Here is a 27,963-nt window from a genome sequence, read left to right on the forward strand (position 1 = left end):
TAAATCAGGAAATGATTATTCTGCTTTAGGCTGTTATGAAAGAGGGAGAATGAGGGTATATTAAATATTCTGTTGCTTTATGGTGATTACAAATTTGATTTAGCCATTTCTTATCCATAACATTTAAAATGATTTGTTAATGATAAATATCCTTTTCTCAGTCTTCTTGCTTATGAAGAAGAGTTAGAGCTGAAGAGATTTCTCTGAATCTTTTCCCATAAGCACCATAGCACATGAAAGCATAAAGAAGACTGGAAAAGTAATGGTTAATGGCATGCAGATCCCTGTCTTCTTTCCCTTCTGACTTTTCTTTTCATCTGCTTTCTTTATTTTTCTTTTTCATCTATCATCACATGGGGTGAATAAATTAGGTGATGAAATGTAATTCATTCCTTTCTCAATGCTGGTGGTAAAGGAAGCAATACGCTGTTGGAAATTGAAGGGACTTGAACTGAATGTGCTGTTTATACTATCAAGCGCTGCCATCCCATCACTGCTAGGCTCTTGCTATCTCAGATGTCTGTTCTTTATCTGGCTTGAGGGTAGTGGCAAATCAGGGGATTCAGTCTTTGAATATGAGTATGATGTAAGAAATGTAATTAAAGGAACCAGATAGGTTCCAGATTAAGGATGACATTGTCTTAGATGTAGATGTAAAGACCCATAGTTAGTAGTTTGGTCAGCCAAATTTTCCAGTTAACATAGTATTTTATTTTAACTTTTAAAAGTCAACTTGGAGACTTCTGATTATTAAGTGAGAGGTAGTGAAAACAATGTCTAAAACATAATCAGATTTCTAGTCATCCCAGTTTAGATCCATAAGTTGTTCTTATTCCTCATAGTGTATTGGAATAGTCCAATTGCTGAGTAATGTTTTCTGTTTCTTTAGCTGTTTTCTATATTCGTTTTCTTAGCCAGATTATCTTCATATATATTGGGACAGGTCCTCTCTTGAAGAGAGCAGAGGAGGAGGGGGTAGAGAAAGTGGTGGTATAAATAGTATGAGCAACATTCAGTGTGACTAAGGGATGTTGCTGAGAATCTTTTGGAGACAAGATTGCAATGTTGAACTTTTAAATTTAAAACACAAAATACTTAAGCATAAATTTAAAAAATATATTTTTTTCATTTTAAAATGGATTTAAAAAAAAGTTTCTGCTTTATAATATTCAGTTAATAAAAAAACACACAGTCATGGATTTATCATTTAAATACAAATGACAAAATATGTAACCTTTATATTGCCCCAAATCTCAAGACATTAATTTTGCCTGCCAATTAATTTTAACCGACAATAACATTAGTTTCTTAATGTAGTTCTCAAAAAATTTTCTTTGCTTTTAGTCCATCTAATATCTCATGTACTCTCACATTTTTTCTTTTTGGAATGTTAAATCCATTTACTATGTTATAATCATAAGATTTTTTAAAATGAGACTTCCATCTGCTTCCATCTTCCATCTGTATTTAGTAAATTTGAGTAAAAATCAACAAAACTTGTGGTAAACTAATTATAAAAGGAAAAACCAAATCTCTTAAAAAAACAAACAAACAAACCCAAAAACTATTCTGATTTTCTTTTACTCATACCCCTCTCCTCCCCCTCTCCTCTGCCAGCCTTTGGATGAAACAAGTTTATTGACAATGTGTATTGGTATTTGGTATTACAAGCAATCAAAACAGATACATAATTTTATTTTAAAGTCAGCTTCTTTGTGATAGGATTTAAGAGGTGACATATAGGATTGACTATAGGAGAACTGAAACAAGATCATGTCTAGGTCTAGGAAGTCTTTGTCTGTTTTCCTATTTTGTCATATAAATTATAATAAAAACTTATTTTGAGATTGATTATACCAATCTGTTAGCTGGATATTGTGGTTCTTTCTATATTATTCTTAATTTAACTTTTACATACTTGATTTGAATCAGTGGTCCTCTCTCAAGTTGTGTGCCCAAGAATCTTCAAAGCTACAAAATCTCCATGAGCTTCTGAATGTGTCAAGGTTTCATAACATGATACTTTAGTATAAGGTAGGAAATTTCATTATGAGTTTTTAGTTCTTATTTCTTTCTTGGGCAGATGTTCTAATAGTAAATGAGTCTGTGTTTCAGGACTGCCTTGCTGTTTTGAATTCCATCTCTGTGTAAGGAAGAAAGATACTCTAAAAAGCATAAACATAATATTCATCCCCTCTTCCTAAAACTCTCCTTAACAAGTGTAGAGGACTTAAGTCCTGAAGCTCTTGGACTCTGTTGAACTAACTAGTAATATTTCTTCTGTTAACAAAGCAGTGTTTGAGAGAGTAATAGATGCTTCTAAAGACCAGTGCTTCCCCCTCTAACCCATGTTTGCCATATGTGAAACTGTAGGCATGAGAACAGCTTGAGAACATCTCCAGATTACCCTTTATCACTCCCTAGAAGTACCTTCACTGTTTCATGTGACTGTAAAAGTGTTCTCTGGTGCTTTCATGACTTATTTGGTGGAAATAGAAAAGAGGGAAAATAGTTTCTGCCAAATAAAAGATTTATACATGTCACCATCATGTGATATTTTTTTTCCTTCTTTCCTTATCTCTAAAATCATTTTCCCAGATACCTTCCTGGGACAGTTATGTGCTATCTCTTGTTTTTACCTTTGTTCTCTTCTCTTCTTTTCTGTATGTTGTATTTATCTTTTTTGTGTGTGTATCTTCTCTTTTTTTCATATTTATTTTCACAAACTCATCTCCTGGTTCCTCGTTCCCTGCATGCCACTAACTATTTTCATTAGATATTAATTGATTTGTGAATTCAGGCTGAATTGCATCATCAGCAGATGGCGGATCCAGACCTGTTGGAGGAGTCTTCCACCCTCTTGGATCCAAGTGAAATTGGAAGAGGCACACCCTTACGGCTTGGGTAATTATCATTCTTATATGCTTATTTTGCATTTAAGGTGTGTTCTTCCCCTTCTATCTTAGAAAACTTATACAGTAAGGAGTCTACTTGTTGCAAGAATGGTGCTCCATTATGAATCTGTGGAGAAACATTGCTGAATCGTCTCTGATTCATTTCATGTATTTGTTATATTGACGGCCCCTTTCTGGTTCCTGTAGTGGATGATTCCAGGAATCAGACTTTGGCAGCTTTCTTACTTATATAAGTCTTGTCTGGTCCCAGGGGTTTTCTTTTATTTGCTGAATTATTTAAAAGCTACCCATCCTACAAAATAGAATAGTGTTCTTAATCTATTTGTTTGGGGTTTTTCCCCCCTTTTTTTCATAGCTTTGTGGCTGGTGTGATTAACCGGGAGCGCCTCCCTACCTTTGAGCGTATGCTGTGGAGAGTGTGCCGGGGAAATGTATTCCTTCGTCAAGCTGAAATTGAAAACCCCTTGGAGGATCCTGTGACTGTAAGACAAGGAAATTGTATCCTGTGGAGTAATATTCTATAAAGGGGGCCCAGAATGATAACAGAACATTTGGACCATCTCAAAGAAGAGATCTGTATTCTTTTATTTTCAATATGAGCTACAAGACAGCCTATCTCCCTGTAATTTCCATCACACATATGGTATTTAAAAGGTTTGAGGCTTGGATATGACTACAGAGGTGTTTCAATTGGAAATAAATTTTTTTAGTTATGTATAACTTCAGATGTAGCTCCATACATCTTCTGTTACTGATCTGGGACCTGAAGCAATTTGGCTTTTTGCAAAAAATCAACAAAAAGAAGAATTTTAATTTGGTAGCATGTTATTACACACTAATGCAAGTTTTTTGATAATTGTGCTTCTGTTTCTATTAAATTGATTTTTATAAGAAACTCCAAAAGAAAGGGAAGAGGACTATTATGACTCTTAACTCATAAAATTAAGTTTCAATTGTTTAGAGTTTAAATTTTTTGTTCAGTTAATGAAGACTTCTTTTTTGTCCCTAACTTTATCAAATAAATTGGTTGGGAAATTGAATAATTTTCTTTAATAAAAAGAATTTAATTTCTTTTAAATTTAATTAAGAAATTAATAAATTTCTTTATTTTGAGATAGTTTTCATCTTACATTTGATATGATAAGTTCAAAATACAAATCTCAGCTAGAATGATAAAACTATATTTCTGGTATTACAAGTGAAACAAGTTAAATGCATAAGGGAAAAAATACATCAATGAATGAATCAATCAATGAATCAATAAGCTAGTATTTAAAACACCTATGATTCTTTATTTTACTGATAAAACCTTTCTGCTCCTACTTAGTATGACATTTATTAAATCATTGATCTTTGTTCTTCTGAAGAAGACAAATTTTGATTTTATTGAGGTTTCAGACTTGTAACATTTAAACTGAAAATGACTCAAATGCTTATGCAACTTATTTTCTGTACCATGCTTATGTTTATGGTGACAGAGGTGGTCCATAAAAGCTATGTGCCACCACACTGAAGACCGTTATTGAGTTTTAGAAACATTTCATGCTGAGTTTAAGGTCACACCTAGTATTTAACTATTCTCAGGCACATTAAGCCAAGTTTCCTTTGGCAGAGAAGAAAAATATTTTATCAACAAATACAGGAAAGGGGTCTGGATGTCTGTACCAGAGCAGCTGTACAAAGAATATAGTCTTAATATCCCTGGGGAACTCAAAAGATTTAAAGCACTCTTGGGCTTTCCTCAGTTTCTGCTCACCTTATTTCCGGATTTTCTCTAGTCTTCTATTTAGAGTGTAACCTGACTATTTTAGACGTTTATGCCTTATTTGTGAATTCAGGTTTGATTGATTTATGGTCATATATTTCATAACTTCTCAGTGGCTTTATACAATATAGTTCTTCAGTATCTCTCATCTGAGACTAAACTCATGAGCAGAAATTAATTTCTCTTTTTTTCTTTTTCAACATGCAGACAGGTAAAGTGTTTGAGTTGAATTGGCAAATGATCTGATTAGTAATTATCCCTGCCTATCCTAGACTACCCTAAAGACCTACATTCTTCTGCAATATAAAGATAAATAAAAAGGACTCACTAAAATAAAAATCAAAGGGAATGATGTTTCTTCAGTAAAGTCGTTAAGGGTGCAAGAGATGATTAACAAACATAGTTGCTTCCCTTCTTGAGTAAATGAAGGAGCTAGGAAGCTTATTGTTTGTTACCTACCAAAGAAACTTATTTATCTAGAGGCTTATATTAGCAATTAGAGCTTTGAAATCTTGATTTGTTTCTTTATTCTAGGGAGACTACGTGCACAAGTCAGTATTTATCATTTTCTTCCAAGGTGATCAACTGAAAAATAGAGTTAAGAAAATCTGTGAAGGGTAAGAGAAATTACTCACTTAGAGGAAGTATTAAAACTTCTTTAGTGTCAGCTTGAAAATTAGTGAAATAGTTATTCTTTTGACTTGCCTGTACCTGGGAGTTTTCCTTTGGTTAAGACTATGTAATATTGTAGGGATGTTTTAAGTTCGTGTAGATCTAAATATTGGGTAAATGAAATGAACTTCAAAGTTATAAATTGTTGTTGTTGTTGTTTTAAGAAAGGAAATGTTTCACCTCCAGTTCTTTATCAGTGATAAATTGATAATAGTCTGTATTCATGTACCAAAATGTTATCTGGATGTATCATTTCTTTGAGTTTTCTGAAATAGCATTCTTGCTTCAGTTACCCCAATGACTCTTCACTTAAATCATAACTTGGATTTTTATAGTACTTTAAAATGTGTATCTTAACTGTCTTCTTAACTGTCCTATGAAGTTAAATAAAATTTCAGTTTTAAAAATAAGGAAATTGAGGCTATGAAATGTTAAATGACTTGCCCAGGTTCACATTAGTAAGTATTGGCATTGAGATTTGAACCCAGATTATCTTTCTGACTCCAAGACCAAGACTCTTCGAATCTATCAAACTCTTGTCATTTTTTAAAAACCTTTTTCCTTTAATTTTCTTTTTTTAGACCAAAAGAATTTTATAACTGCAAAAGCAGAATAGTGATGATAATTCAAGCTAAAATCTAGACTTTCTTATAATTTTGCTACTATTAAATTCCTTTTTGCTCACCGAATAAAAATTGACAGTAAGAAATAATTAGAGAAAGATTACATTAGAATAGGAGACCTGCCTTGAAGTCAGAAAGATCTTGATTTGAATCCCATACCATATTTATTAGCTCTGTCTTGGACTCCAGAGTCATTGAGCTGAATCTATCACTTGGACCTAAGCTGAGGCTTTTTCAGTCCTTTGGGTGGCTGAAGTCATTTTCTCAGATGACTTAGTTTGATTATATCCCTATTATTCACCTAGTCCCTATGCATTCCAGGTTTCGAGCTTCACTCTATCCCTGTCCTGAGACACCACAAGAGAGGAAGGAAATGGCTTCTGGAGTTAACACCAGGATTGATGACCTCCAAATGGTATAATAACACAGATTAAGTCTTTATAACTATTCTTCTTCCTTGTAATACTAATAATTTATTGAGTGCATTGCATGTCCAAAGTTCCCACAAGTAAATGCTCATGAATGAACTGTCTCTTGTCAGTTGATCTTGTTGAGAAACAATAAACATAATAAAGATAGTTATGTTTATTGTTTCCCAACAAGATTAATTTAGGAAAGGGTTTCATGGTTAGAACCAAAAATATATACATATATTAACCGCCGTCAAAAGAGATAGCATTGAGTAGATATCTAGGGGTTTTTTGTTTTTTTGTTTTGCCTAAAACTGTGTGCATGAACTTCCAATGCATGAACAAACTGAGTTTTTATACCCCTATTAATACACAATTAAAGAGCAGCTGCTATAGACAAATGGTATAAGCATTAAATTTTGAATGTTTAATAGAATGAGTGTGCAGTTATTGTAGTATCTCAGAAGGGAATCATGATTGTGTACATAGACAATGGAGGAATAAAGAGTAAGCTTGTGGTTTTGTACAGTGCTGAAAGGAGTTAGATAATAAACATTCTTCTTGATATCTGCAATTTGTTTTTTTAAATATTGTGATTATTGTATTTCATTATAATTGATTTCTCTTGGTAATCCTATATAATTTTTGTTTTGAAAAACATTATTCTGAGAGGGGGGGGCTATTTTTTGGCTTTCTTTGTATCTGTCATTTACCAGTATCTTCACACATATTAGGCACTTGGTAAGTGCTTATGGATTGATAAAGAAAAGTCTATAGGCTTTACCAGACTGCCATGATACAACAAAGATTAAGAATGCTTTATTTTTTTGGCTTCATTGTTAAATCATAACTGTATTCTCAAAAATTATTCATATTCCTAGCAATGATAAGAACTGCTAGAAGATCCTCTCTTCTCTCTCTCTCTTTCCCCAATTCCTTTCTTCCCTGAATTTGATTTCTCCTATCAACTGAGTCCCATACCACCTCCTACTTTGTTCAACCATGTCATCAAGGCCGGGGAAAACAAGTTGGGGTTTTTTGGTTGGTGATTAATTGATTTGTTGATACATCTAGTTTTGGGACCTATACTATTTCATTTGAAACTTTCATTCATAGGGCAGGAATTTGATGCAGACATTTAGATGATAGAAATAAAATTTAAGGATAGAGATGAATGCTTATGTCATGTTTAGGAAGGCAAACCTGGATGTTGCCATTTAAGTTTATTTAACATCATTTCAGATGCTACTCTGAATAATAATTGTGAACTAAGCAAGAATCAAATGATTAGAGAATAATTTTGATCAAATTCCAGTTTGAGAGTATAAAACTCCTGAATTCTAAGGGTGTTCTTTAAGCTTTGGTTTTCTCTAAAACTTACTAACCCTAGTCCAAGACTGTCTTTAAAAAAAATATTTTTAAGAATTTTATATTGATATCTTTTATCTTAACTCCACCTACATTTCCCAATATATTCCCCCCCAGCCATCCCTTTTAATAAAGAATCCAAAAAAGAAAAACAAAAATAACTCAGCATAATTAATTGCAGCCAAGTACAAATTCATAAGATTTTTGTACCCATAGTGTCTCCTACATTGGGATACGTTCTCTATTGTCTTTCTGGCCATGGTTGGTCATTATAATTTCACAGCATTCAGTTTCACGTATTTTGTTGTTATTTTAATTTATATTGTTGTAAATGTATGTGCATGTTGTTTTTCTGGTTCTGTTTATTACATTTTGCATTGCTTTGTATAAATTCCTTCTTTGTAATCATTGTATTCATTATTTCTTATAATATTCTGTTATATTTATGTTCCATAGTTTGATTAACCATTCCTCAAGGAATAGCATCTTGCTACCACAAAAAGTGTTGCTATAAATATTTGGGTATATTTGGAACCTTTTTTATCTTTGGCTTCCTTGGGGAATAATTTTGTTTCCTTGAGGGGGGGAAAAGAGACTGCAAGTCTGTGTCTCTCCATGTAGCATTTTATCTTATTCCCTACTTCAGAAATACATGGGAATTAAGATTCTGGAGAAATATGGTAATTAAAGGCTACCTTGTCCTTAGGTGGCCCAGGGACGTTAAGCTGACAGGTCTAAGTCATATAAGTGGTATCAGGGCTTTGATGATCCTATTTGAGGCTTTTATTTATTTTTATGATAGCTTTTTATTTTTCAAAATACACGCAAAGATAGTTTTCAACATATATACCCTTGCAAAACTCTGTATTTTTCTCCCTCCCTCTACTCTCCTTACCCCTCCCCTAGACAGCAAATAATCCAAGCTAGGTTAAACATTTGCAGTTCTTCTAAAAATATTTCCACATTTTTCATGCTGCACAAGAAAAATCAGATCAAAAGGAAAAAATGAGAAAGAAAACAAAATGCAAGCAAAGAACAACAAAAAACATGAAAATACTATGTTGTGATTCACAGTCAGTTCCAACAATCCTCTCTCTGGTGCAAATGGCTTTCTCCATCACAAGACCATTGGAACTGTCCTGAATTGTTTCATTGTTGAAAAGGGCCATGTCCATCAGAATTGATCATCGCATAATCTTATTCTTGTTGCTGTATCACACTTTTTTAATCTTTGTAGTGGAATCTCTTAAAGAGAAATCTGCACTGGCTCACAAAGGGTAACAGTTGGAACTTTTTTCAGTGATACTGGACAAAAGGGCAACACATGACTATAAACTCATGATTATAGGGGCGTGGGACATTCCAGACACATACCCTAAATTGTCCCTCTGAGTATTAGTTAGATCTTATAATGGAGAATAGTCAAAATAGGTCTTGTTTCTTCTTATCAGCAGAATGATTTTAGAAAGAGCTGGGGAGACTTACATTTCTGTTAATGGTTCTAGATAGGTAGGTTTTCCCAAAGAATTCTTCAGCTCCCTACTCAGAAGTATGGTTTTGATTGTTTTTCAAATTATTGTCCCTGTGTTATAAAACTTTTTATGGCATTTTGTAATCCTGAGTTAACTGTAATCTCAGATAACAAATGAAAAAAAAATTTTTTTTTTTTACCAATCCCAAGAAATCATTATCTTTTTAACTTAATCACAGAGAAAAAAAAATCCATTAAATGAAAATCAACAAACTGGTGCGAATTTAACCCTAACCCAATTAATTGGGGAATAATTTTCTGCTATTTTGACTAAGGAAAACCCATTTCATCTAGAAAAAATTTGGAAACTATCCAACCATTAAGAAAATCCAGACCTGTGCTTATCTGTCAGTTGCCTCATGAGATATAAATCATCATTTTGTCTTCAAACCTCACTTGTTCCTGCTTTTCATGCAAGGTTCTAAACCAAACAGAAGATCACAGGCAAAGGGTCCTCCAGGCAGCTGCTAAAAACATCCGTGTCTGGTTCATCAAAGTTCGGAAGATGAAGGCCATCTACCATACCCTTAACCTGTGCAACATTGATGTAACCCAGAAGTGTCTGATTGCTGAGGTCTGGTGCCCTGTCACTGACCTAGATTCCATCCAGTTTGCTCTGAGGAGAGGCACGGTGAGTACTGTGGAGCTGAGACATTCCCACAAACTTCGCAAAAGCAGTGGTTTTGATTCTTTGTATTTTCATGATAGTCTTTCAGAATGTTTTAATGTCTTTTATTTTATCTTTATCCCCTAAAGACCCTTCAAAGATAAAGCTAGAATCATAAAATCTTAGAGTTGAAGGGGCTTAGGAGGAGGCCCTCTCTCCTGAGAAGAAAGTTCTGGTCCTCTCATCTGAGATATCCCTGACAAGTGGCTATTCACCCTCTGGTTGAAAACGCCTGGTTTTAAGAAACTCTCTATCTCCAGAAAGGGAGAGAGAGTCTGAAGTGTGCCTCCTTTTACTTCAGCCCCTAGGAATTCCTAGCATTCTTCAGAGCATAGCTGCCCTAAAAAATCTGTCTTGATTTCCCACCCTTAGTTTCAAATTGTTTATTTTCTCTTCATTGATTATCATATGTATATTTGTCTAATTACATGCTCACTAGTAGAATATAAACTCTTTGACAGGAGTGATTATTTTTCATTTTTGTCTTTGTATGTCCAGGGCATGTATCACAGTACCATACATATAGTTTTTATTTACTAAATGCTTATTGGGTTGAATTGTTATCTCTGGCTGGTCCCATCATATTTTAGAACAATTCTAATTGTTAGGAAATTGTTTTCCCTTTTTATTGAGCTGACATCTTTCACTTTGTAACTTCTCTTGCTTCTATCTAATTCTGCACTTTAGAATCTTGCAAAATAAATAGCTTCTCTTTCATATGATAATTCATCACTTATTTGGAAACATGTGTTCTTTCTCATTTCCTCAATTCTTTTTCCCATTTTAAACATTCCCAATTTCTTTTACTAATTTTTGAGTTCTCTCAGCATCACAGTGGTCTGCTTCTGGACCCTGTTTCAGTTTGCCTATATTTTTCCTATAATACACTGTCAAGAGTGGTCACAGTCCTCCAGATATGGCCAGTCAAGGAGTACAGTGAAACTGTCCTCCTTCTCTTCATTAGACTTCTATTAATGATATTAATTATAATCTTATCTTCATACCTCATTCTAGGGTGGAAGGGACCCTAGGTTCTCAAAGATTATACCAGTGAAGGATATTATCTCTTGCATATGCAAAACTCTGAAGTTTTTAAATACCAATGCATTCTGTGTTTTTGGATGTATGCATATATGTGTATATATTTCTTTTGTCTGAAGATCAGTTGAACTAAATTCATTACCAGAGTGTCCGTTGGTGTGACAAATTGGAGGGAGGGAGGAAAATGTATAAGAGGAGAGTAGTAATAACTAAACTAAAAAGACCTTCAAGGAATCATTAAAAAAAGAAAGAGAATAGAATAGAATCAATTCAGAAGGGGACACAATTAGCAATGCAGTTTTAGGATTACCATATTAAATTTGAAATAGATAAAAAACAAGCTGTATGTAGTAGACATTCACTATTTCATATTCAGTTATCTTTTTCTTTTCTGCTTGGCATAGGAAATGTTCATTCATAATCAAAAGGAAAAAAAATTTTGGTGTTTTTTTAATTGAAGCTTTTTATTTTTCAAACATATGCATGGATAATTTTTCAACATTAACCTTTGTAAAACTTTGTGTTCCAATTTTTCTCCCCTTCCTTTATGCCATCCCCTAGATAGCAAGTAATCTAATATATGTTAAACATGGTAAAAATATATGTTAAATCCAATACATGGTTTACATATTTATATAATTATCTTGCACAAGAAAAATCAAATCAAAAAGGGAAAAAAATGAGAAAAAAATGCAAGCAAACAATAACGAAAAGAGTGAAAATGCTATTTTGTGACCCACACTCAGTTTCCACAGTTCTTTCTCTGGGTGTAGATTGCTCCCTTCATCTTAAGATCATAAGATCATTAGAACTGACCTGAATCATCTCATTGTTGAGAAGAGCCACATCCATCAGAATTGATCATTGTATAATCTTGTTGCCATATATAATGATCTTCTGGTTCTATTTACTTCACTTAGCATCAATTCATGTAAGTCTTCCCAGCCCTTTCTAAAATCATTCTGCTGATCTTTTCTTATAGAACAACAATGTTCCATAACATTCACATACCATAACTTATTCAGTCATTCCCCTAATTGATGGGCATTCATTCAGTTTCCAGTTTTCTTGCCACTACAAAGAGGGCTGCCACAAACATTTTTGCACATGTGGGTCCCTTTCCCTCCTTTAAGATCTCTTTGGGAAATAATCCCAGTAGAAATACTACTGGGTTAAAGGGTATGCACAGTCTGATAGCCCCTTGGACATAGTTCCAAATTGTTCTACAAGGAACAGCTAGATGGCTGTGGCACAGTGGATAGAACATCAGCCCTGAAGTCAAGAGGATCTGAGTTCAAATCTGGCCTCAGACACTTAACACTTCCTAGCTGTGTGACCCTGGGCAAGTCACTTAACCCCAGTTGCCTCAGCAAAAAAAAACAGAAAAACGTAAATTGTTCTCCAGAATGTTTGAATCAATTCACAACTCCACCAACAATGTATTAGTATCCCAATTTCCCCACATCCCCTGCAACATTCGTTGTATCTTTTCCTGCCATCTTAACCAATCTGAGAAGTGTATAGAGCTATCTCAGAGTTGTCTTAATTTTCATTTCTCTGATCAATAGTGATTTAGAGCACCTTTTCATATAACTAGAAATGGTTTCAATTTCTTCATCTGAAAATTGTCTGTTCATATCTTTTGCCCATTTATCAATTGGAGAATGGCTTAAATTCTTGTAAATTTGAGTCAATTCTCTATATATTTTAGAAATGAGGCCTTTATCAAAACTTTTCAATGTAAAAATGTTTTCCCGGTTTATTGCTTCCCTTCTAATTTTGTCTGCATTAGTTTTGTTTGTATAAAAACTTTTTAACTTAATATAATAAAAATTATCTATTTTGTGTTCAGTAATAAACTCCAGTTCTTCTTTGGCCACAAATTCCTTTCTTCTCCACAGATCTGAGAGATAGACTGTCTTTTTGCTTCTAATTTGCTTATAATATCACTCTTTATGTCTAAATCATGAACCCATTTTGACCTTATCTTGGTATACGATGTAAGGTGTGGGCCAATGCCTAGTTTCTGTCATACTAGTTTCCAATTTTCCTAGTAGTTTTTCTCAAATAGTGAGTTTTTAAGTCTCAAAATATGGCAGTTTTAGGTTTGTCAAATACTAGATTACTATAGTCATTGGCTATTTTGTCCTGTGAACCTAACCTATTCCACTGATTGACTGACTACTCTATTTCTTAGCCAATACCAAATGGTTTTGATGACCACTGCTTTATAATATAGCTTTAGGTCTGGCACAGCTAGGCCATCTTCATTGGCATTTGAAAAAAAAAAATTCAAGTTAAAAAATGTGAAGTTTGGGGTAAATTTAATCTGGCTTATTCCTAATGGACCTATATTGGTTCCTTGTTCTCTTTACAAGTGCTTACAAGTTTTATTTTTAGATAAAAGTGTTGTTGCATTTTGGTTTTATATCATTTATATTTCACATTGTATACACTCCTCCTCCCAGAGAGCTATCTCTCATAATAAAGATGTAGAAAGAAAGTGGAAAAAATTTAACAAAACTAATATATTTTTAAAAATCTGGCATCAAATGCAGTGTTCCATATCCATAGTCTTATCACCTCTATGAAAAAGTAGTTTTATTGCTGTTTTTTCCATTTACATTGTTGTAATTATTATGTATATAGTTTTCTTGGTTCTTCTTACTTTGCTTGATTTCATTCCATCCAGATTTTAAACCTTTAGGTTTTTTTTTTTTATTCATCATAGTCATCATTTCTTATAGCACAAAATTATTCCATTGTATTCATATGCCAATTTGTTTAGTCATCCCACCATCAATGGGTATCTATTTTCAAGTCATCCTTTTAATATTCTATTCTACTGTTGTTTTGAAGAATTGAAGTCACTAACCTATGAAGAGTCCATCTTCTAGGTGGACTTCTAAAAAACATTTGAACATTGGTTTATCTCTAGTTTTGGGGCACCTCTCTAAATTCACCAGAATTTCTTAGGGATCATTGATGACAGATCATTCATGATGGAGTATTTTTTTCTAAGAGAAAGGTTGACAAACTAGATTTGCCTTAGAGCTAAAAATGTTTTTATATTTTTGAATAAAATTTTCTTTTACTTAAGAAAGTAAAAACCATTCTTAGCTCTACAGATGGCAGTAGACTGGATTTGTCTCTGGACCACAGTTTGTTAACCCTGCCCTAGGATATTATTTACCTAGACCAGGAGGCTTAGACATATTGAGGACAGTTAAATGCTTTTAACATCTCATCACTTTTCTTAGGTCTCAGCTTCCTAGTAACAGTTTTTGTTTCCTCCTTTGTTGATTATTTCATTAGTAGAGAATACAAAAGGAAAGGAGAAGTGTTAAGTAATATTCTAACTCTGTCATCATCCCACTGTTGTTCTTCCTCTTTTCCTCATTCTAATAAAAAAAAAAAAGTCCTTTTGTTTTATATTCAGAATTTAACACTATCCTTATTTCATATTAAGCTTTATCTTTTGTGACACTATTATAACCTTGTTCTTCTTTTATATGTTCTCAGTTTTCTGTTATTCCCTTCATATCTTGTAAATGCTGTTTTAAAATCTGAACTTGTTGATGAACCACATCCTACTTTTTCTTTTTATTGAAATCAGAATTTCAATCTTAACAGCATCTACAATCCCCCCTCTTGGACTGACTTCCCTTTCAGATTCTTTTGCCATTGATTCCAAGCTTATTTTATTTTATTATTTAAAATAATTATTAAAATAATTCCAAACTCTCCCTCACCACTCCCAATGTACGATGTACCTCAGCTTAAGCCATTCTTATCTGCCATAAATTAAAAGCAATTTAATTATCCTAAACACAGTAGTCAGCTGATTCTTTGAGGGATACAGAGAGGGACAAAACATAGTACCAATCCCCAAAGAGCTTACAATTTATACATATGTAAATAGCAACACAGTGTGGTAAGTGATGAATGCAATGAGTATTCCAGACTAACTTCTAGCAAAGTGGGAAAAGAGCTAGCATTTGAGCAGGGTCTTGGTCGATGATAAGAGTCTAATATATGGAGGTTTCATTCCAGGCAAAGGGAACAATGAGCAAAGCCAGGGAGGCAGGAAAGTTCAATAGGTATTCAGTGAATATCAGGTAATATATATGGGAATAGGAAGTAAGTAGGGGAAGGTAAGGCTGGAAAAGTGGGTTCAGCTTAGATTGTGGAGGGTTTTGAATGTAAAGCTAGAATTTTAGACTGTTGTTCAATAAACAGTGGAGAGTTATTATTAGTTATTAGTATAAATGTTATAAGAGTTATTTTTCTTTTTTCTCCTAGTTTTTAATCAGGAGAAGTAAGGAGACAAGGAGATTTATAATGCAAAAAAGAGGGCCTGAAAAACTGAAATAGTTTTTTTTAAAATGCACAACTGAAAACAGAAGCAGGTACAGAAGGAAGCACAGACAAGAAAGGCAATTTTGAAAGCAATGTGCGGAATTTATTATATGCTTTTTTTAAAGAGCAAGTGGTATGAAATGAAGGTACATAGTTATATGTAGAATCATCTTTTTATATGTAGCTGTGTAGATGGGAATAGTCGTGCGCGTGTGTGTGTGTGTTTAAGCTCAAAATAAAAAAAAATACTGATCAGAAGAGGATGCTTGAGGGAGAACATGATCATATCATATATAGAATAGGATAGAGTAGAGGAGGAAAGGTCCAAAGGCAAGGAGAGAACTAAAAGTGATTGTAGTGATTCAGGCATGAGGTGATAAAATCCTGAAAAATAGTGTGGTAAAGGCAGGAAGAGAAAGGAAGGAAATAATAGATTGATAAGGAAAACTCAATTACTTGGGGACTGATTATAGTTAATGGAAAAATCAAAGGCAGTTCTGAAATTTTGAGTCTTGTGTGATTGGGAGATTGATGGGTACTAGAAGTAAAGTTATTAGGAGATGATTTTGATAGGTATATTTAAGATACTAGGGGACAGTCAGTTAGAATTGTCTTACTAATAATTGAAAATTGAGGACTGTTAATATTTTGATTTTTGTTGAGCTATGTTCTAAAAATCTTTTTATTCATTAGTATTGGAGATATCTGTAATGGAAGGGGAGGAGGGAAAGATATATTCACAAATGTTGGTGAAATAAAAACGAAAGATATCAAAAATTTACTTTAAAAAAATAATCTGGGAGGCTTGGAGAGACCTACATGAACTGATACAAAGTGAGAAGTTCCTTTCTCAAGTGCTTTATCTCATCGCTCACCCCAGTCAGAGAGAGAGAAAGAGAGAGTTTTGAGGCTCCCCTCGTCAATATGAAAATTGGTTGAAAGAAATTGATATGTTTCATCTGTAGAAAAGAAGATTTGGAGGGTGATAGAGGAAGAGAGAACATGATAACTGTGTTCAAGGATCATATTTCTTTTATTTGGCTCCAGGTGCCTGAGCCAGGAGGAAATTATAGTCAAATTTAGGCTTAGTATCAGGAAAAATTTTCTAACAAGAATTATCTAAAAGTAAAATGGCCTGCTTTGACTGGTAATGGGGTCGCTTCTTCTTGGAAATCCTCAGAATCTAGATGACGACTTGTCAGGTATATTATAGTGGGGTTTTGTTTTGTTTATGTGTGAGACTAGTTCACCAATATCTTGTCCAACTTTGAAATTCTGTGATTCTACATTAAAAAATGAGAGATTGATGAAGAAGTGGAAACAGCACATAAAAATTAGTCATTTAAGATATTTGATGGTGAAAGGAAATATAAAGTACAATAGCTCAAGTATATCTGAGGGATGGGGAAAAGAGAAAGTAGAAGGAGGAAAGCAAATGAAAAAGGAGTGATTGAAAATGGCATGGGAAGGAAATCATTAATGGATTATGGTCTTAAAAGAAGTGAGTTGAGGGGCAGCTAAGTGGTGCAGTGGATAGAACACCTGCCCTGAAGTTAGGAGGACCTGAATTCAAATCTGGTATCAGACACATAACTCTTCCTGTGTGACCCTGAGCAAGTCACTTAACCCCAATTGGCTCAGAGCAGAAAAGAGGGAAAAGTAGAAAATTTAGTTTTTGAAAGGAAAAACATTATTCCTTCTGAGATGAAGAAAAAGAAGAGAAGATTCAGAGAAAGTTTGATGATGAAGATTGGTAACAAATAGACAATAGAGAAGATAATCATGCTAGAGTGCTTCCTGGGGACATGAATTCCACAGCTTTCTTTAGTCATCAAAACTAGAGTTAAGTAACTTATTTTAAGGAAATTTTTCCTGATAACTAGTTTAAATCTCTCCTTGAAAGTTTTGCATTTGGTCCCAATTTTCCCCAAAATCTTGGGGAAAATGGTCTAATATTGTATACCTTCTATTTCACAGGAGCACAGTGGCTCTACAGTCCCCTCCATTCTGAACAGAATGCAGACAAACCAGACTCCCCCAACTTATAACAAAACCAACAAGTTTACATCTGGTTTTCAGAACTTGGTAGATGCTTATGGCATTGGGACTTATCGGGAGATCAATCCAGGTAATATTCCTAGACATTTTTCCTTGAGAACAACTTCTAAACAAAAATCTCATTATTGAGTAGCCAGCATAAACTGACAAAATCTCTTGATAATAGATAATATCCCTGTTAAAAGTTGGATTTGTGTATGAAATCTTAAACTTCATACAATAGACTGCATTCTTATAAGGAAGTAAGAATGTCTGTATTTTATTGAACTGTTAACATGTTTCCTTGTGTCTATAAAATACGTAGCCTTCTGGCAGAATACCAACAAAGGCAACTCCAAGTAAAATGTAGATTTCTGGTTATGATTATTCTATAATATGAAGATAATCTTTCTGGCTCTTCGTTTTTCAAGTATGGCCACAAATTTTAATCAAATCAGATTGCAGAATATCAGTTGATAATACTTTAGGCAAGATGTGGCTTACTGTTCAATTAACTTGACATAGTTTTAGTTCTTTGAGAAAATATTTCACAGCCTGAAAATAAAACCAGCCTTATTCTGGATGTTACATCTCTCACTTCCTAGCAGCATCATTTATTTAAAAATAATAACTGTACCATTAGGGAGAAATAATGAAACATGGCACTGAAGTCAGAAAAAGGGAATTGGAGGTTAGACTGAGCTGTTATTTAATTTTCTTACTCTTCTTCACTTATAGGTGAAGTCATAGCTGCTCTATGACTTTGTGATTGTAGACCCCACTAGGAAGGTTTTTTTCCCAATAATTACCTGGTCTGACAATTGATCTCAGACTTCCTTAAGAGTAGAAAGTCCTTTTATATTTTTAATAAAATATAGAGAGTGTCATGGTGGATTTAGCAGTAATATTTTTACTGATTTCTACACTTAGTCTTCTCTTCCCCCCTTCCCCTTCTGTCTTTTGGTTCCTGTCTAGCTCCCTATACCATCATCACTTTCCCTTTCCTGTTTGCTGTCATGTTTGGAGACTTTGGCCATGGGATTTTGATGACTCTCTTTGCTGTGTGGATGGTGATGCGAGAGAGCCGAATCCTCTCCCAGAAAAATGAGAATGAGGTAAAGCTAAGTCACACTCTCATAGACCAAATATTGCACTGATATTTAAGAGGGGTAAGAGGTTGGGGAATCTTTTGCTTACATTTTTATCAGTAATATAATCATCTTGGTCACCTTGTAGACTTTGTCAGGGAAATAAAGAGGAAGAGAAAAGTTGATATTAACACCAATCATGTGCAGCCTGCACGTGATTTACTTAAGAAAGTAAATATATAGCTAGCATTGGTCTTTTCTTTAGTTGTTGACCCAAAGAGCATCTGGAACACATGAGAGGAATGGAACACTACATTCTTCTACATTCTTAGAGATAATTATCAACATTGTGCCAAGATTAGATCCTGTAAATATGTGCTTGTGCTCTATTTCTTTCCTTTTGTCAGATGTTTAGCACTGTGTTTAATGGCCGGTACATCATTCTGCTGATGGGTGTGTTCTCCATTTACACTGGACTTATCTACAATGACTGCTTTTCCAAGGCAGTTAATATATTTGGGTCATCCTGGAGCGTCAGGCCAATGTTCATATCTAATTGGACGTAAGTTATTAAGAGAAGCCAAAGATCAAGGTTATTTCTTTTCCTCTACTCAGCTTTGCTTTTCAAGACTGGGGGTAACCGTGAGAAAAGCTTCTTAAACTGTGGGTCGAGACCCCATATGGGGTCATGTAACTGGATGTAGGGATCACAAACTATTTGCCAACAATATAAAGTTACTGAATGCAGTCACCAAAAATTAAAAATCAAACGTATAGTGAATCCAAGGTGTTTCTGGCAGCACTTGCCCACGTTGCATTACCATTGAAGCTTTGGTTCTGAACATACAACATATGTACTTTGCACTGCACATATATGAATACTGCCAGAAATACCTTGACGGGTCATTTAAAATTGAGCAAAAAGGTGTTGCAAATGGGAAGTCCTAAAGTATCTTTTTTGGGAAGGGAGTGGGAGAGAAATCGGAATTAAGTGATTTGTCCAGTGTTATACATCTAGTAAGTGTTAAAGTGGCTGAGGCCATATTTGAACCTCAGATCCTCTCCATTCGGGGCCAGTGTTCTATCCCAATATGCCATTGAGCTGCTCCAAGAAACCTTAACCTAAAGAAGAAGTGTACATTCCTGAGTATAGCCAAACCAGATCAAAATATAATTGAGAAACATTTAGCAAAATAAAAATATAATAGATGTTATTTTTTAACATCTGATTTTCTAAGTCAGTATGTGACCCACAAAGAATCCTTATATAGGTTTTGGTGACCCTTTTCTATTTTGATACTACTGATTGAATTCCACAAAAAGCCCAGAGTTATTTCTTTAGGAAATGACAAAGTTGGCAAAAAAACTTCCTTTTTCAAAAAGAATGGCAAACTGAATTATTTTGGTAGGTCTCAAAAATATCAAGGAGCAGAAACACATTGGCTTTTTTTTTCCATAAAGTAGTAAAACATCAAGAAAGAACCCTTAAATTTTCCTCCCTTTTGGGGTATGTTTGATTCTTCATAAGTATCTTTGCTCTTTTTTTTTCCTGTCTCAGCTCACTTCATCTGTTTGCCTCTTCCCTTTCTCACCCCAGCCATATTCATGCTCCCTCCTCTAATTAAAAGAGGTTTCTTTTTTTTTGTTGAAAGGCAAATTTCTAACTCATTCTTAGTCAAATTAGTAAATGTGAATTTTTTTTTTTTTAACCTCTCTAGGGAAGAGACACTTCGAGGGAATCCTGTTCTCCAGTTAGACCCTGCCATCAAAGGGGTATTTGAGGGACCCTACCCTTTTGGCATTGATCCGGTGAGAACTTTTTTTTCCTATATTATTTCCCCCTTTTTGTGTTTTACCTGATCCTTGGTTAAGGGAAAGTAAAGACACCTTAATTGTGGAATCTTGAGAGATCTGGGACTTTTCCAGAGAGGTTCAGGTTTTTAGTGGTCAAAGCCATAAATGAATATATAGCAATAAGGCCTCAAATTTTCTTCCTAAAAATATTCCTTCCCTTCTGTGGAGGTGGCTCAGGGGTAAACTAGGAAAACTGATATTGAAATCACAGCTTAGGTCTTAAAACTCATTTCTTAAGCTATGATTAAGTTTGTTTTTGAACTGATTTCAATAAGGTGAAAATGCTTCTTTTCTAGAAGAATTTGGGATTTCCATTCTTAGCCTTTCAAATAATTCTACACCTATAATTTTTACATTCATTCCCTTCTTGTTCCTCACATAGCTACTTCTGTAATTTTGGCACTTGTCTCTTACTTGGACTAGTTCAGCAAACCCCAGTCTCTTTGATTATCCTACCTTTAGTTTCTCTGTTCTCTAGTCCATCCTTCACACAAACTGTTAATTTAATAAGCACAAGTCTGACCATATCACTCTCCTGTTCATGTAGCTCATGTCACTCCTTATTACTTCTAGGTTTAAATAGAAACTCCAGTTTGTCATTTAAATACTTTCACATTCTATCTCCTGGCTATCTTTCCAGATGTTTTGTACATTACTCCCTTTTCCATCCATATTGTTCCACTCGATATTCTGTAAAGTTGCCATTCCATTTCTGTCCTTTGTGCCATTGCTTAGGCTGACCCTTATACCTGGAATGTACTCCATCCCCACCTTTGTCCCTTAGATTCTTTGGACCAGCTACCATTTTCTCCTTGAGACTCCTTTCTGAACCCCTACCAAGTCTAAAGTAACTCATGTTCTCCTCCCCAATATTACTTTGCATGAACTTGATATGTATTTTGTATTTAATTCTCTGTGTCACTCTCCCTTCCCCCAAATAAGAGACTCCTTGAGCTCAGCACCTGTTTAGTTTCTCATTTTTGTATTCCCAATGCTTGACCTATAGTGGGTGCTCACTAAATGCTTGGTGAATGAATTGAATATGATGAGATCTACTAAATTGTAAGCTGGATAAAGAATTTGTTTTTAAGAATAGTTGGCTGAAGAGAAATTTCATTTAATATGTCATTGAAGACTTTCCATCATGAAGAATTTAAATAGAGTACATCTCTTCTTTCCAGTTTTTTTAGTTTAGTATCCTTTTTCTTAAAATTCATCAAAAATCAGTACCTTCTGAATACAGAGTACTATGCTGGATCCTGGGGGAGATAGAAAGTTTTTGTGAGACACTGTACCTGCCTTCATGGAACTTAAGAGTTTATGTATTAAGGATACAGGATGGATGCAATAAAAATTACTATAGTAAAAATTAAAATTGTATTAGATACAGTGCCTCTGTGTATTATAGATCTTTTTAAAAAAACAAAAAACTTAATAGATGTAGTTTCTACATCCATACTTTCTAAGAGCACTGACAGCATTGTACCATCATTATGATGGCATAGCCACTCTAGCAGAATTTTGAGTCATTTGTCAATAGATACAGAGGCCCAGATACCAATAGAAAATAATAATTTAATTAAGAATGTCCCAGAATAGAGCCTGAAGGATTCATCAATTAGAGGACATGGTATAGGTGATGAACCAGCAAAGGAGACTAACAAGGAAGAGTTAGGTTGAAGAATCAAAAGAGAGAGAGCATTGTCATGAAAACCAAAAGAAAAAGAGAGTATCCGCAAGAAGAGGGTGATTAAATGCCAAATGCTACCTTTTGGTAGCAGAAGGAGTCAAGAAGGAGAGAATTAAGAAAAAGTCATCAGATGTGGTGATGAAGACATCATTGGTAATTTTGCAAATCAAAGTTTGATTTGAGCAGTTAAGATCAAATCTCATTACAAAGAGCTGAGAATTTTGATAGGAAAGGATGTGGAGGCAGTAGATATAGGCAGCCTTTTTAAGAGTTTGACTAAGCACAGGAGGTCAGTATCTTTTTTTTTTAAGCTTATTATTCTATTAATATTTATTTACTTTCTTTGTTACAAATCAGCTTCAAGCTGTTTCATAAATAACAGCAGTTACTGAAAAGGCTTGTGATCTCAGAGACAAGAAATTATTACTCATCCTCACCCATATAGCTCTTGGTAGGACTAGGATGTATCTCCTACTTTTCTTAGACTGAAATATTTCTTGAAGCCCATCAATAGCCACTAATTTCCTATGTAAATAGGAATAAAAAAACTAAAAATGTTGGGGTGAGGTAAGAGACACAAAAGAATAAAAGGATACAGGGTATTGGATAAATAGCTTTTCTGCTTAGGTTCTTTCCCTTTTCATAATGGGAGACAGATCCTTCAGAGAAGTTATCCATTTGGGGTATGGGGCCAGGAGGAGTCATTTCCCTGACTTGGATGTAGGGGAGAGCAGGGAATCATCAAATATCATTCAATCCTCAGTAATCTCTCAGCAGAACAATAACCCCCAAATCCTAACAATTGCTGCCAATGGCTTCTATTCTTTAGGAGCTATCAAGAAAATCTTAATGTTTTTTTCCAACAAAATCTTCACTTGATACTCTACTTTGTTGTTGTTGTTGTTGTTGTTTTTTAAAATAGCTTTTTATTGACAGAATATATGCATGGGTAATTTTTCAACATTTCCCTTGCAATCACTTCTGTTCCAACTTTTCCCTTCCTTCCTTCAACTCCCCTCCCCTAGATGGCAGGCAGTCTCATACATGTTAAACTTGTTAAGGTATATCTTAAGTGCAATATATGTGTAGTTATTTGTACAGTTCTCTTGTTGCACAAGAAAAATCGGATTCAGAAAGGCAAAAATAACCTGGGAAGAAAAACAAAAATGCAAGTAGTTCACATTCATTTCCCAGTGTTCTTTCTTTGGGTGTAGCTGATTCTGTCCATCATTGATCAGTTGGAACTGAATTGGATCTTCTCATTGCCAAAGATAACCACTTCCATCCGAATTTATCCTCATATAGTATAGTTGTTGAAGTGTATAATGATCTCCTGGTTCTGCTCATTTAACTTAGTATCAATTCCTGTAAATCTCTCCAGGCTTCTCTGTATTCATCCTGCTGGTCGTTTCTTATAGAACAATAATATTCTATAACATTCATATACCATAATTTATTCAGCCATTCTCCAATTTATGGGCATCCATTCAATTTCCAGTTTCTGGCCACTACAAAAAGGGCTGCCACAAACATTTTTGTACATACAGGTCCCTTTCCCTTCTTTAATATCTCTTTTGGGATATAAGCACAGTACTAACACTGCTGGATCAAAAGGTATGCACAGTTTGATAACTTTTTGAGCATAGTTCCAAACTACTCTCCAGAATGGCTGGATGTATTCACAATTCCATCAACAATGTATCAGTGTCCCAGTTTTCCTGCATCCCCTCCAACATTCATCATTATCTTTTCCTGTCATCTTAGCCAATCTGAGAAGTGTATAGTGGTATCTCAGAGTTGTCTTAATTTGCATTTCTCTGATCAATAGTGATTTGGAACACCCTTTCATATGAGTAGAGATAATTTCAATTTCATCATCTGAAAATTGTCTGTTCATATCCTTTAACCATTTATCAATTGGAGAATGGCTTGATTTCTTATAAATTAGATTCAATTCTCTATATATTTTGGAAATGAGGCCTTTATCAGAGCCTTTAACTGTAAAAATGTTTTCTCAGTTTATTGCTTCTCTTCTAATCTTGTTTGCATTAGCTTTGTTTGTACAAAGCTCTTTAATCTTCCTAATGAAAAGGTTAGTGATCTTCTTCTCCTTAAAATCTTTTTAGTGGCTTCTCACTATGTGAATGATAAAAGTAAAAATAACAGCCTGACTGACATACAAGGCCTTTGACAATCTAGCTCTAAGCTACTTCTCTAGTCTTAGTTTATAGTCCTCTTCTTTAGGCCTTCCTTGATCCAGGCAAATTGGACTACTTGCTGTTGCCAGACATTTGTCTGTTCTTGCCTACCTCAGTGCATTCTTAATCTTCTCTCCTATACCTGAAATGGATTTTCCCTATCTTTGCCTGTTTAAAATTCTTCCCCTTCTTCAAGTCTCAGTTGCCATCTCCTTGCCATAGCCCATTCCCTACTAGAATTGAATTCCCCTTCTCTCTGCTATTATCCTATTCTAATATCTCCTAGGCACTTTTTTTTATTTTTTAAATAAATTTTAAATTTTATTGCATCACTACCTTAGGACTAAACAGATTGTTACATACACAAAGCTATAATTGCTGTGTCCCTAAGATATTTTTTAAAAAAAATCAAATCTGCTGTATAACTTATGTAAAATGCAAAGTGGCCCAAGATATATTGGTATCAAGAACACTTTGAAATCTCACTATTACCAGGTCAATTTTTTAAAGGAAAAAAGTAACGCAGACAGTAAATCTGTTAGAAATGTATACACAAGAGTACGTACATATAGAAAAACATACACTACAATAAATGTAAAGTACATACAGCAACAAGAAACCTGCCTTCAACTTTGCAAAACTAATACAAGTGGGGGCCCCATTGTATATTTTAAGTTTTACCATTCCACTGAAGACAGTTATATTTTAATTTATATTATTTCTATATGTTTTTACCCTTCTCACCATAACACTAGATTTTTTGCTATTCGAGGGCAAAAATCATGCCATTTTGCACCTTTGTATTTCTGATACCAAGCAGAGTGCCTTTATAAAGAGGCACTTTTTTGGTTTGTTTGTTTGTTTTAATTTGTAGATATTTACTGGATATCTACCTATTTGTTTTTACTCTGTGAGAAAAAGTAAGATTTACTAAGTATAGCCTTATCTACTTTCAATGAGCTTATTGAAAAAAACAGATTAGTACAATAGGTATCATTTTTTAAATATGGCTTTAGTTCTGTAAATTCATTATATAGGTAGAGGGGAGAAAGATGATTTTGATATGGGGTCGTGAGAGAGGCTTCATAAGATAAGGGACATTTTTATCCAGATCTTATCTTAATGGATGGGTAGACTTTAGCCAGATTGAGATGTAGATAGAACATTTCAGATAAAAGAAATGGCATAAACAGTCCAGAAAGTAATTTCCTTGATCTGTAGAATTCAGATGGATGAGTATAATAAGGTATTGTGAAAGGCTTGCATTTTAGATAAAGTTTGAACTTAATTGTTATATCATGAAGAAACCATTAAAGACTTTTTGAGCAAGAGTGACATGCTCTTAAGGATGATGATGATGATGATGATGATGATGATGATGATGAAGGTGTGTGTGTATGTATGTGAGAGAGAGAGAGAGAGATATGTTGATGAAACTTGTTGAATCTACCAATGTTTCTGTTTTTTTTTTTTTTTTTTTTTCTAATTTTGCATTATGTGACAGATTTGGAACATTGCTACCAATAAATTGACCTTCCTTAACTCGTTTAAGATGAAAATGTCTATCATCCTTGGTATAATTCACATGATATTTGGTGTTACTCTCAGCCTTCTCAACCATATGTGAGTCACTTTTTCTAATACAGGGGCTTACTTGGCTAATGTCAACATTTCAGGGAGTATTTAGTCAGGCCTTTGTTCTTCTGACTTCCTATTCCTTTAATTTCATTTTTTCAGAAAGAGATTAGGCTACATTCCTCTAAGCATTTATAACTTTGTAGTACTTTTCAAATATTTTTTTTAAATTAGTCTTTAAGTTTGCATAAATTCTGCAGAAGGTATATATTTACACATAACTGTGTTATACAACCCTGAAGTATAGTTTTCTCATTTGTATGATATGATTAGGGGAATGAGGAGAAAAGCATAATTTAGAATTCCTTTCAAGATTCTTGAAATTGGGTCCAAAGTTTGATTCTGGAATGTTTTTATAAGACCAAAGTTTCTTTTTGCTACTTCTAAAAATAATTATGCCAGAATTGAGGAAGATCCAACGTTGTAGTTCATACGTATTTTTGTTCAGAAAAGGGTGACGTTACTTTAAGATGATCTGTTCAGCTTGATCTTTTGTTTCTCCTTCTGCAGCTATTTCAAGAAGCCTCTGAATATCTACCTTGAGTTTATTCCGGAAATTATCTTCATGATCTCATTGTTTGGCTACTTAGTCATCCTCATTTTTTATAAATGGACAGCATATGATGTTCATACTTCTAAGGATGCACCAAGCCTTCTGATCCACTTCATAAACATGTTCCTTTTCTCCTACTCAGACTCCAGTAATAAGATGATTTATTCTGGGCAGGTGGGTCCTCCTAAGAATATATGTAGGTCAGTTTGAAATAATTATTCATTATGTAGAAGATTTGGTGAATATAAACATTATGTGCATTATTGATACTCATTCAGAGCAAATGAGTTAGGTGATACAATAGATAGAGTGGTAGGTGTGGAATCAAGAATACCTGATTTGAGCTCCCACTTCAGATACTTACTGGTTATGTGACCTTCACAAGTCAGTTAACTGTTTGCAGCAGTTTCCTCAACTGAAAAACAGCACCTGTTTCACAGGTTTGAAACAATATATGTAAATGAGATACTATTAGTAAAAGTGCTTAGCATATAGTAGGTGTTGTATAAATGCTTATTCTCTTTTTCCTTTCCCTCTTCTTGTAGAGATCACGTTTTATGCTTTGCAAAAATTTTTTCATTATGAAGATGGAAACTGCCTATATCACATGAAAAATTTAAGTGTAGCAGAAGAAAAATATGTTGTATCATCTCTTTCCACTGTAGTTGATTAGTTTTTTAAAAAGATATTAAAGAATTAAGTTTTGGGGGCATTTCAGAGTAGCTCCTCATATTACAGTTACCCTCCTAGGGCCTTAAGTTCTTACTGAAGCTCAAATTGCAACACAAGTTGAAAGGCTTTTGAACATTTCATAGCTTGTGAGTCTGGCCTATTGAGCAACTTGTAAAGGTTTAATGTTTCTAAAGTTTTTGTGGTTTGAGGTAAATAGGGTTAAGGTACTTGCCTAGGGTGTCTAAATGTGTGAGGTTAGATTTAAACAGGAAAATGAGTCTTCGTGACTTCAGGCCTGGCATTTGGTGCACTGTGGCATTACCTAGCTACTGCCATATTAGTAGTAGTGTCTTCTGCTTGGATTGTTCGTCTAGGTCTAGGTTCAGACATCTGCTAAATTTGTGGCACCAGATGCTGAAAAGCCCAGGATTTGTTTATGGTTTTCCTAGAAAAAGGTTTGCACTCTAAAAACACTTCCAATTGTTCTAAGAGGTTAGACTCTGTTACCTATGAATCTGAGAAAACGTAGCATTTGTCTTAGAGAACTTTTGAGCTGTGATTACAAACTTCGTGTGTTTGCCCTTGTGGATTTACCTGTAATGTCTTTTGTTCCTCCTATTTTCTCCTGCAGCAAGGAATTCAGTGCTTTCTGGTGGTGATTGCAATGCTGTGTGTTCCGTGGATGCTGTTGTTTAAACCATTGATCCTTCGCCATCAGTATTTAAGAAGGAAGCATTTGGTGGGTGACTGATTTTAATGTAATTCTGCTCAAAGTTACTAGGTTTTAATTTTTTAAAATAGGCAACTAAACAATTTAATTATATTCAAGGATATTGCCTAGAATGCTTTCTGGATATAATGTGTCAGGACATTAGACAAATATGT

The 27,963-nt window shown here is 34.3% G+C and overlaps 1 protein-coding gene across 6 annotated transcripts in view; it reads left to right on the forward strand.

Moving 5' to 3' along the window:
- Positions 1 to 27,963, forward strand: part of ATP6V0A1 (ATPase H+ transporting V0 subunit a1) — a 61,754-nt gene that overhangs the window by 16,643 nt on the left and 17,148 nt on the right. For 3 of the 6 annotated variants that reach the window (XM_031966306.1, XM_031966310.1, XM_031966307.1), the window contains exons 6-17: positions 2,801 to 2,904; positions 3,271 to 3,397; positions 5,215 to 5,297; positions 6,297 to 6,390; positions 9,703 to 9,915; positions 17,329 to 17,479; positions 18,364 to 18,503; positions 18,884 to 19,038; positions 20,195 to 20,285; positions 25,723 to 25,841; positions 26,364 to 26,580; positions 27,710 to 27,817. In XM_031966306.1, coding sequence (XP_031822166.1) covers positions 2,801 to 2,904; positions 3,271 to 3,397; positions 5,215 to 5,297; positions 6,297 to 6,390; positions 9,703 to 9,915; positions 17,329 to 17,479; positions 18,364 to 18,503; positions 18,884 to 19,038; positions 20,195 to 20,285; positions 25,723 to 25,841; positions 26,364 to 26,580; positions 27,710 to 27,817 — 1,602 coding nt within the window. The remainder of the gene's footprint in view (positions 1 to 2,800; positions 2,905 to 3,270; positions 3,398 to 5,214; positions 5,298 to 6,296; positions 6,391 to 9,702; positions 9,916 to 17,328; positions 17,480 to 18,363; positions 18,504 to 18,883; positions 19,039 to 20,194; positions 20,286 to 25,722; positions 25,842 to 26,363; positions 26,581 to 27,709; positions 27,818 to 27,963) is intronic. The other 3 variants (XM_031966311.1, XM_031966308.1, XM_031966309.1) reach the window with 1 other exon arrangement.

This window comes from Sarcophilus harrisii, chromosome 4, assembly GCF_902635505.1.
Source record: "Sarcophilus harrisii chromosome 4, mSarHar1.11, whole genome shotgun sequence".
In the NCBI taxonomy this organism is placed as follows: Eukaryota; Metazoa; Chordata; class Mammalia; order Dasyuromorphia; family Dasyuridae; genus Sarcophilus; species Sarcophilus harrisii.